Source organism: Copidosoma floridanum, unplaced genomic scaffold (assembly GCF_036245765.1).
Source record: "Copidosoma floridanum isolate Cflo_tuat_1 unplaced genomic scaffold, Cflo_Japanese_pri ptg000018l, whole genome shotgun sequence".
In the NCBI taxonomy this organism is placed as follows: Eukaryota; Metazoa; Arthropoda; class Insecta; order Hymenoptera; family Encyrtidae; genus Copidosoma; species Copidosoma floridanum.
The window spans coordinates 3231938-3243983 of NW_028321895.1; the positions used below are offsets into that span (position 1 = coordinate 3231938).

At 40.2% G+C, this 12046-nt stretch overlaps 1 protein-coding gene across 1 annotated transcript in view; it reads right to left on the reverse strand.

Annotated features, from left to right (window-relative positions):
* The window catches only part of LOC106636713 (fasciclin 3), a 255150-nt gene extending 249690 nt beyond the window's left edge, over positions 1–5460 (reverse strand). The window contains exon 1 of the mRNA XM_089592489.1: positions 5424–5460. Coding sequence (XP_089448615.1) covers positions 5424–5460 — 37 coding nt within the window. The remainder of the gene's footprint in view (positions 1–5423) is intronic.
* Positions 5461–12046: the final 6586 nt, after the last annotated feature.

A 12046-nucleotide genomic window follows, 5' to 3' on the forward strand; every position in this document is an offset into this window, starting at 1 on the left:
ACTATTTAGCATTGATTCATTCATTTTTTACACAGATAGTTGTGTCGATCTTTCTAATTAAATCGGGAAAAGTCATCTTAAAAAAAAAAAATTTTTTAATTTCTCTAGTCGCACGCATCAGATCTAGTTCACGCTTCGATAGAGAGTCATCTCATCCCCAAGAAACCTTTATCATTTCCTCGCCTGGCTCGGCCTCACTACGCGTACTGTCGTTGCTTCTTTCTCTCCCTATGCTACTTATAATCCGTATACGCTCGCGCTACCACTTACATATAATATTCGACATATGTTTACTTATGAAAACTTGCAAAACATATCTGTTCATAAATGATGGTAAATGAAATAGTAAACATGACAACTTGATGTTTACTATTAAAAAAATCTTCGTACTTGTACTTTATGTAAATATACCTATGTATTACCATATAAAGCACAATTGGGTCATGCCACTTTGATGCAGCACGCGGAAGCAAATAGATCAACGACTCAAGTGAGACCCCCCCGCCCCGCACTCACTCGCAAGATAAAGTCCGAGCGACATAGGTATACCTAATAAACAGCTCCACGTAGGACACGCGCTGCGGCGAGGTAGGTATTTTTTCTTTTTTTTTTGCTCCGGTACCGCGGGGCAGGCGATAAAAATTTCGCGCGGCTCTATTGACCCGGCGCCAGGCAAGTGTCACTCATACACATATACATGTATATACAGAGAGGGACGAGAGAGCGAGCGGGAGCAGACTACAAAAAATTTAAACGGCACGGCCGCGATAAAGAGCAGAGCTGCCGACGCAGCTGAGGCGCGGGAAAAAGTGTCGAGCTGGCGTTATTCCTAAGATCGGGGTCACAAAGACAGTCGCCAGAGATGCGTGAATGGAGAGATAGAGGGTACGTTATTATTATCATCATCATCACTCTCGGGGAATAATAGTTTAGAATAATATATCATTGCGACGAGCGTGAAAAATTACCGTCGCTAGATCGGCGTGTCTTCCAAGCCGAGCAATTTTCCGTAAGCGGCGTTAGACGGAGGACGAATAAAACAAAAGGCACAGAGAGGATCGGTAAAGGAAGCAGATGCGCGTATAGAAAGCTCGGAAAACGCAACTACAAGCTGTTGTGCTCGGAAATCGGATTTGGACTTGGATCTTCGAGCAAAGTCTCGAGAAACAGATAACCTCTTGGAGGATTAGGTGAGGGGCTGCGTAGGTGGAGGCGACGTCATAATGTACCAACTCTTTGAAGGAGTCGACGATCACCAGCACGCGAGAAAAGAATATAGGATTACGAGCGTTTGGCGCATGTATACACTGAGAAAAGTAGTGTTAAAAAAAGTATTATAACTGTACTAAAAATTACTATATTTTTAGGAAAGCTAAGCTATACTCACCTAATTACGCAAAATTATTACGTTTAAAATAATTTTGATTAAATTTTAAGTAATTTTTATCATGCAGTAGCCCTACAAAAATTATTTCATGGCATAATAAAAATTACTATGTCTATAACATAGTAAAAATTGTGACAGTACAATTTTTGCGACACGACATAATAAATTTTATTGTAATCGTTTTAAAACGTACCACATTCTAAAGTAGAATTTGCTATGTGACATAGTAAAATTTCTCATTCCACTGCATTGCTATTCAGTATAGTAAAAATTACTATGTTCGAAAGTAATTTCGTAAGATGTACATAGGTATATACGCCTATTGAGTTTCAAATTGAAGGTTATACGAATGTAAATATTTAGAGAAACACATTATTTGATTTATCAGGGTTAAAAATTGATACGTGCCGACAATTAGTTTTGAATCGACTAACTATCCGTTGTTAATACCGTGGTCCACAGAAAACCTTTTGATTTTTTAATTTTATTGTGTGTATAATAAACAGTAAACGTTCCCACATGTACTCTATTCACACTCGCACGGACATCATGTCCCGTGTTCTAGTAGTTGCGGAGCCTGACTCGAAAGCTCAAGGATAAAGGTTGAAATCCCAGTCGCTACAAATCTTTTTTAAAATATACCAAAATCTATGTACAATAAGAAAAACATATATATACATATATATATACATTTAAATCGATATATATATTAATTTCCTGATAAACATATATATTCACTGGGCAATATATATATATATATATATATATATATAAATATATAAAACTCATTTTTCTTCTCTTACTCGAATATAAAAATTTTTTCTGAGTTAAGTAAAAATTACTATGTCGAAATAACAAATTTTAATATAATCTGGTTTTACTATGTACCATAGTAATGTCCACAATATGGCGAGTATGTCTCAGCTTTCCTATAAAATATAGTAATTTTTATTATAGTTGTAACACTTTCTCTAACACCACTTCTCTCAGTGTACAAGGGTGTTTAGTGCCGAGAGCTTTACCGAGCGCGTGTGAGACTGGAGCGGCAGCACGTTTGACGGCTCGTGTTTATGCTCTCTTTGCTCGGTCTTTGCATACATGCAGATACTAGGTGACGAGCTTCATGTTTTAAACAAAATTGTGTACGTATATGATATAGCATTGGTTCATGGCACGGAGAAAGGTGGACTTGCGATTATATATTTTCTCAGTCTTTCCACGCTAAGCGAGCATGCGGGTACAGGGAGAATGTTGCATCTAAAGGATAGAGTTTTCCGAGGCCCAACACCGAGGTCAGTGAAATGAAATTAATTTGGCTGCCTTTTCGTACAAAACTGCAAGTGTAGGTCCATCGTTGACATCGAGTTGGCGCCTTGTTCGACCGAGCCGTCGATATAATACACCTTTATTGAAGAAAATGAACAAAACAATGGCACTGGAAGGGACTAAGGAATTCGCCGTACAAGCACGCACTAGCTGCATGAATTTTCCATCAGGCGCTCGAGCTCCTCATTTACAATTACAATCGACAGCGAGTGCCTACAGATGCGAGCCAATATTTGAATGTATACATCGGATGGCTGAGGCCACTGGGGCGCGTGTTTGCCGACATTATGCAAAACCAATCATACGCGCGCGTACGTCTATTCCAGAGCAAACGGATAAGATCTCCAAGGTTGTGTATACATATATACATATATACATATACGCGTGTCGTGTGTGCGCGAGCCATGCATGGGGGGGAGGAGGTCGCGCATGCAGCTCACGTCCGTTAAGAGGCGCTTGATCCACGCGGGGAAATCGAATGAAAGTCACGACTCAATAAGCGCTGTGTATACTTTACCTATACGCTTGGCGCGAGGGGAGCAAGGTGAGCCGAAAGAATGCCGTTGCTCCCGTAGTCTCACAATACGCAAGTATTATCTATATGTATACTTACCCGGTGCGTCAGGATCTTAGAGGCGAGGGGTATCTATCTTCTTCAGGGGGGGTGAAAACACGTTTTTTCAGCAGTATTTTTCTTGTTGTTCCTCTCTCTCTCTCTGAGATGCGAGGTGTTGCAGCAGGTATTAGAAGAGAAAAAGTATTTGTAGGATTTCCTTGTGTTTTGGGCCACGCCTTTTCCTCGATTCTGTACACTGCGTGTTTATCTCCCTCTCTCTCTTTTTTTTTTTTTTTTTTTTTTTTTTTTTTTTTTTTTTTCTTTTCGAGCTCATCCTCCCTGCCATCCTTTTTCTTCTCTGTTTTGCCACTGTTTTGTTATGCTCGGTGAGGAGCTTCTTTTTCGGTGCCCCCCTCTATTTTTTTGTCCCGTGCGACCTTTTTCTTTTTAAATGGGGAAGGGAAGCGCGTGTGCGTTGAAATTTCGCGAAGAGGAGTACGACAATAGGTGGAACATATATACCGCTATGCTAATCCGATCTTGAGATTGAATCTCTGTTTTTGGATGACAAATAGCTCGTGTGGATCTTTTTGGGCGATACACGACGTGATTTGCTCTTTAATTCCTACGTAGGAGATTGAAACATGCAGTTTGATTATTTTTCCGGTGGGTCTGACATTTTTCAAAACAACATGAACAACGAGACGAGGCACACTCGATAAGACGCAAGCTCGTGTTTGATTTGTACCACGAGCGAGGGTAAGTAGATCGTTTTCCACTGGGCAGCGCACACGCAGAAAAGAATTACAGGAATTTTTACCGTAACAGCAACGGTAATCCTGTGATAATTTGTCATTACGTAAATTTTTACCGTAGATGTTCATGAATTTTAACCGTAGTTTACAGTAATTTTTATAGTAACTGTAAAATTTATCCAAAATTCACTATAATTTTTACTGTACGGCAACGGTAAAATTTCCGCTGAAAGTGCATATAGCTATAGGCTGCAGGGTCACGTGGGCTGTAGGGAAGGGCTGACCAGATGTCTACTGTAGTGGGCTATATAACCTGTATGAGAGAACGAGATAGACGTAACATTTGTATTACCGAGATCAACGTATAGATGAAAGTACGGGTATCTTTTATGAATGGCTATAAGCGAAGGAGTACTGTATCATGTGTCCAACAATTCGTTATGTACCAATTCTATTAATGCAAATATCCGCACAGGTCTACAATTTGTAGGTTAGTCAGCGCTTTAGCAGACAACTTATCAGGTGCTTCCCCTCCAGCCAACGTGACCCTGCAGCCTATAGCTATATATACTCTTTCAGGGGAAATTTTACTGTTGCCGTACAGTAAAAATTATAGTGAATTTTGGATAAATTTTACAGTTACCATAAAAATCACTGTAAACTACGGTAAAAGTTCATGAACATCTACGGTAAAAATTTACGTAATGACAAATTATCACAGGATTACCGTTGCTTTTAAGGTAAAAATTCCTGTAATTCGTTTCTGCGTGCAGAGATAGCTCTCGTTTTCTCTTAAGGTGCAGCATAATTATATACCTAATTTTAGTGCGTGCTGCAAGTCAAAAAATACAAATAACGCTAGACCTGATAACGAAATGTTAACAGCGCGCTCGTTTTAGTCGAATGAAACAAGAGAGGCAGAAAAATAAACCAAGCTGGAATAGGCTACGCGAAGCCAGGAATGTATACGTGATGTACCAACTCCCCGTCGTCTCCCTTTGCCGCAATACAGCAATCAGTAATATGTTAAATAAACTCGTGAGCGCCTGCCAGTTACAGCTACACGGCCATTATATATTATACAGACGCGGAGTCGCTGACGGTTTACCTATATATGTATACTTATCTTGGAGCCAGAGCTTACGTCATATACCTAACCTCCGCACACATCGGGTAGAGGAACGAGGATACGCATGAATACAGTCCAGCCGGTGATATTTTTTTGTTTCTTTGCCCTACCTCGCTCGCGCCCACAGAGATAATCATATTTATTTAGTCACTTCCACCGAACCGTTACCATTGTATTTGTATAGAGATTGGGTCTTAAAATCAGCCAAACGAAAATGGCTTGGGTGCATATATACGCGTACACCCCGTAAAAGCGAGTGGTGTTTTTTACCAAAGAGAGACCGAAACTCGCCGCGATGGAGCTCCATTTCTCCATTTTGAGGTACTCTCCGTTTGATGGCTCCACAGTAATATTTTCCGAGTTGCGCGAGTGACTGGCGATTATTAGGTGCCGCGAAGACGAAGCTGATGTCTCTTGAGCCGTGTCGACTTTTTCTGCACGGCTGGACCACGTGAAAGGGCTCTCGAGCTTCGCTCTGATTGATTAGGTGAAATTAACCTTTTTTCCCCCAATTCCAGTTCCTGCCATTTTTATACCTGTGTACCTCTCGGAATAGGCTCGTCGCCGGCTGGACGACACGAGGATCGCTTTGGAGAAAACGACAACATCGGGCATACATACCTGAAACAGATGAAAGGTTTTCACAAATTACCAATGATTTCACTCGGAATCGAGTCATAAAGTATTTTATGTTCAAGATAAATTTCAGTCGTCAAATGGACCAACTTGGGTCGAGCCTCCGTATACATTAAATAGCGCGCAATTTACCGATCAATAAAACATACTCTCATAAATCGGGGCGCAATCACGGAGCGAAAATTGAAAAATCCTCAATTTTTTTCCACGCGCATAAATTAAAACGATTTCATCGCGTACGTGGGTACGATGATTGTATTTCACTTGCGAAACGCAACGTCGGTAAATTTGGTATTTTATTAAATAGAGAATTATATCGGCCCCCATGAAACTAATCGTTGGTATAATCAGTATCGTTCATTTGATACTGACTGCAGCGTATAGTTATTGAAGCGTATGAAATTCAACAAGTATCCTGCGTTGGCAATTTTTTTCCTTTCAAACGGTATACAAATGAGCAATAAGGATGCGCTTCGATTCCTTTTTGAAAACAGAACACTCGATCATTCACACCTGAAACCTTCCAATCATCGAACTTTGTGCACTAGAGATTGCCACGTAGACAGGAATCATACATGCAGGTGGTGAAATGGTCGATGCTCGACATTCCAGTGCACACCTTCAACGTCCGCTCTCACGTTCGTGCATCGGTATACACCCTGTAACACGGCCAACGTCGCACCTGCCGAGCCGCAGTGTAGTGGGGGTGGGAGAAAAGGCTTGTTCCTCCACGGGCCCATGTGTATTATGTACATGTACAGGTATACCGATGCAACGCTAATCGCTCGAAGCACGCGAGAGTCATATACCTACGTATCAGCTGACCGATTGCCGATGTAGATACATACACGATATTATATATATACACGTAGGTGTACGTGCCTTACCCCTGTCATAGCGGTTTGGACGAATATAAGGGCTACCGAAGGCACGGCCTTTTCGCGTGTCGCTGTCTCGTTAGTCCGCGCCTATACACAATGTACACCCCCGACGTCTCGGCTCAAGGGAGGTGCTGCAAATGGGTGCATTGGCGGTGCAAGTCCGGCTTCTGCTGGGCTTGCTCGCCACCCAACGGATACATCGAGCGTACACACGTAGGCCACGTGCACTTTTTTAGGGGCGATGAGGAAAAACAACAACAGATGGGCTCTAGATGTTTTTCAAAGTGGAACTTCTTTTGGCATGAGAAATTTTGTCCAAGGCCACAATAATTACGTACAGTTTCAACCCCCCAATTATAACAATGGGATCGGCATCGGCGTATGGGTGTCCAGATAATGTAACTGCAGCGTGAACGAAAAAAATGATTAACTGGCACTGCCTAGTTCCAATGAGTCAATTGTGCAGCCTTTTGACGACTCGCGTGGGCACTTGACAGACATTCTCGCTTGTGAACGATCATTCGAGCGGTTGAGCAAGAGTTCGTTGACAAGCCCCGGGACCGAGAGACAAAAAGGAGCCTTAAGAGGCGTTGAGAGGTCTTGCAACTCCCAAAGAGTCTCTGCCTTTATGCGCTTCCCGATATGTGTCTCCGTCCTCCGCTCCCCCGGCCGCCCCTCTCTCGGCTGCTCTTTCTTCCTTGGCTTGGATGGCTCGACTCGCGACTCTCGAACGGAGCAGCGTCCAAAAGCACTTGGCTCCTGTAGTTCCGCCACTCGTGATCGTCTTCGACCATCCGAGGCCTCGCCCCACACTTGCGAATTTCCGTCGGCTAACTTCACCACATCCTTTTCCCGTCTGTGCATTTTGCCAACAAGCACCTCTTGCCCGATGACTAATTATCAAGTCATTTTGTTGTTTGCAAAATTGTACAAAAGGAGTTACAAAATTTCATTTTATAGATATTTCAACTGAAGCAATTACTTTGAAGGGAAGTATTGTTGATCGAGATTATTTCATGGTCAGAATCATCCTCGATAGAATTGTTGCACGCACCAGCGTTTCAAAAAAAAATGTCAACTGGAGCCAATTTGGTTTTTCAAATGCCTTGCAGTACATTTCTATTCTATGAGTAAATCCAATGCACTTGTTTGCGGGAACTTATTTCTTAACTGCTATAGTAATGAAACACAGAGCCTACTTTTAAACTTTTTATCACCAATAATAAATTGTATACTATGTATTGGAAACGAAGAAAGTCTAGAAAAAAAGGGGCAAAAGATTTTTTTTTTTTTGTGAGAGCTATTTTTATGGTTTTGTACGACAGAGAAGTAAGATTTCATGATGAAAAAAGTCTCACTACCTATACACCAAAAATCGTCTATACCCTCTCGATTTTTGAATTTGTGTTTAATTTGCCTCCGTATTCGAAAAAATAATACCATAAATATGCAAAAATAAAATAAATCACAAAAAAGACTTCAACACAACTATTATTCTATAGTCAAAGAAAAATCATGTAAAAATTTTTTTCCCTTTTCGAGGTACAAAGCATGAAGTGAATAGCACACTCAGTCAAATCTTTTTCCCATAAAACTGTACTATGAATTTTTGAAAACACAAGTTTTAATAGAACATTATTAAAATGTAAGGTCTCATTAAAGGCTACACTAACCTTTAGATCACAATTACATTGACGGAAAAAAGTCTTGTGATAGTAATTGTTTAAAAGTCGGAGACAGTGCTCTCTTGTCTCCCGTGAATTTAGCATAGGAACTGCGAGGCCATCACAGTTATGTGTTTGTATTAATATCTTTCGAAAATGCGTGATGGCCCATAATTTCTCAAGTGCCCATCTCTGCAATTCTCTGTACATATTCGCTGTGTGCAGTATTCTGAAACAGCGCCACCTTCACGGCAAGAAGGAGGTGCTGCTGAATAACACGATTACATAGCCTATTATGGGCTGCAAACTTTGTTAATTGTTTTTTGTAGTTTTAATGTATTTGTAATATTTAAAGTATAGATTTTCAGTGTTAAGAATTTGTTTTAAACAGAAAACAATTTTTTGTTACATTATTTATTTTTTTTTTTTTACTGTAAAATAATAGTTGTTATCTGTTTGAAACAAATTCTTGACACTGAAAATCAATACTTTAAGTATTAATAATGCATTGAAACTATAAAAAACAATTAACGAAGTTTGCAGCCCATAACAGGCTATGTAATCGTGTTATCCAGCATCGCCTCCTTCTTGCCATGTAGGTGGCGCTGTTTCAGATTATTGCACATAGCGAATACGGAAAAATCATGCGACTGAAAAAAATGAAAATATTCCCTCACACTCTAAACGGTCTCATTGTGAATTCTCACCGTTGCTCTCTATACTGCTTATATGGCACAAAATTCATCGGTTAAGGACGTTCGGTAGAGAAGCGGGGGGAAACATTTGCGGGGCAAGGGGAAACCAGCGATGAGTGAAGATTTGACAACGCCATACGGGTCTTTAATGTGTGAGCGTTCATGTACACGCATCAGGTGTCTGCTCGTCTGCTGTGTCGGTTACGACAGTGTTATACGTGTATGTTAAATGTTTTTGTGATGAAGCAGTAAGTATTTGACTTTGAGTTGTTATGAAAATGTAATGAAAATGAATAAATAAGTAATTAAAAAGACTTGTGACCATTGTATTTATATTTGTAGATTTCATTCGTAAAAATGCCCAAAGCCAAAGAGTTTAACTTCTAAAGTACGACTAATGAGAAAGGAACAGAAATAATCATAAATTTGAAGTTTTATAAGAAAAATAAATAACGTGTTATTAAAATACATTGTTTTTTTCTTATGGGGAGGGGTGGGCGTAATGTACATACGCTCATACACACATATAAGCTTGTATTTTATAAAAAAATGCGTAAATATCAACGATAATATTAAAATATTTACTGATCGACGTCCCAGAGCATTTTAATTTTCCCACCACTTGCGACGTTGCCATTGCGTTTCTATCGAACTTTTATTTTTTTTTTTATACATTAACGAATCAGACGATCGTCGCGAAACTTGGTGTACATTAAACTCATAACATTATCTGTGACATATAAAAAAATTGGCGAAATTCACTGGGCCAATTTGCTTAAAACTGAGTTTAAATCAGTTTTCCCATAAACAACTGTGTTAAAATGACTGAGCTTTGAAATTTAATATCTCAAAAACAAAACAGACGACTCTTTAAAAATTTTGACTGGTTTATTGCAACAACAACAAGAACGTCTGATCAAAATTTCAGAAAAATTTACTGGAAAATTCTAACTCTACCAAACGTCCTTGCTAGCAAAATGTTTTCTCGGCACCGTAACCGAAGTACGCAACGATAAAATGCACGAGAAAAAAGATTCAAGGTGTCTTTATGAGACGTCAAATAGACGCAATGCCTCCTGCGCGTACGAGACCTCGGTTTGGATTCCCGTTGCACGCGTCAACTGATATTCGACACTCGCTTCTTTTCCCTCTGCCCCCCTCCCCCCTGAAACCGGGCCCTCGGAGTATTAATTTTCTTCCACCTTCGTACGAAGCGGGAGTAGCACTGTAGAGCCAAGAGAGCCAGAGGGAGGGAGGGAGACGGGTGAGAAGGCGGCCGGTCTTCTTAATTTACGCCGCTTGGATTTCCGGTCGCGAAACGCCGAGAGACGCGGGGTCTGATAACAATCGCCTCTCGGCCGTCACGTGCGGAGACGCCGCAATTGCGTCCCTAATCTCAGCTGGGGGGCAAAGGTCCGTGAAACGCGTGGCGTCAACTGGCTGCAGGAATATTCCATTACGGCCCCGGCGACGCTCGTACGCGCCGAGGCTTCCTTCGACGCAGTCTTGAAACTCAAGCCGATCTCAAAGTGGCTGTCGCAATCCTTCCTCCGCTGCTCCTACGTATAGCTTTAATAGCCTACTTATGCGCATGGAATTTCTCGGGTGCGTATACATGGTGGCTGCCGTGCGTTAGCTGTTTCTCGATGCCGCCCGCGGGAGGATGGAAGCTGCTCTCTCGCGTATTTCATTTCCTGCTATAGCCTCTCAGAGGCATTTCGATTGATAATTATTATTACGCTGTTGCCACTCCGCGAGAGGCTTTGCAATTATCAACGTGGTAATGAGAAAAGTTGATTTTTCATCGGTGAGAAACGTACACTGTTTTGTGGAATAATAATAATAATAACGGTGATTATTAGTTCTCTAGGTATTTATTAGTCATCTTCTACTCGATGCGAAATTTATATTACCGTTGCTTATTTTGTTCGGTTGGGAATCAATACCTACAGTCTTGCACAATAAAAACCTGGTGTTTTTTGTCTTATTTGTTTTTTTTTTTTTTTTCTTTCTTTCTTACGTCTCATGTTATTTATAACTTTTTTAAACATGAATTGCAAAAGCATTGTTTTTACCAGAGTATTACTTTCGCTTGTACGTGCAGATAATATTATAAGATTGCAGAAATATTTTGAGGAATCAAAAGACCACTACCAATACAAAATGAGTGTAAGGGAGGACAAAAAACCAACTTTGAAAGAAATGAGGCAGAATATAGGGACCAATGTTGGAGATTAAACACAAGGTAACGATGAAAATCAGTAATGCAGTACATAGGTAGAATCTACAAAGTTTTGGGTAGATCACATAAAATAGCATAAATACTTGTAGATTATGGAAAAAAAAACTGAAAAGTTAAGCGTTGAAATGAAATAAAATATTATAGAAAGATGATCCAGGAGGTAAAAAAAAAACCTAAAAAAAAAAAAGTAAGAATAAGTTTCAGAGATTCAACATTCAACAATGAGAGAAGCAAAGTGTTAAGATGAATTAACCAAAAGTTGTCTAATTATTGCTGGTTGCGTAACGTTAACCTTTACAATTGATGGTTTCCATACTTCACACAGGTCATGAATAAAATACACCATCGTGTTTGAGCCATTAGTTCATGTTAGAAAAATCTTTACGCTGTTGGTGACGAACTTTTCTATAAGCATAAATGACGCAAAGTCAAGTACGATGACAAATAAGTATATATACTTATATGTAGGCAAGCGTTGTCATTGTCTTCTTAGTCATCAGCTTGCTTACGACAACGCCACTAAAACGAAGATCGAATAATGTTTCCTGTAACTTTACTAGCCTTTGGCATTGCATGGATGTGTGCGGAGAGCAAGTTTTGCGAGATATCACCGCGATACAATGAGGACTACACGTAGTCCGCACTGACACCTCTCCACCCTAATCAATATTCACCTTGTCTGGCTACATGTACAATAAAATAACATGCACGTGCAAGTACTCAAAAATTACGCCTCTCGAGGCTATAAAATCATCGTTGCATTAGTGAATTACAT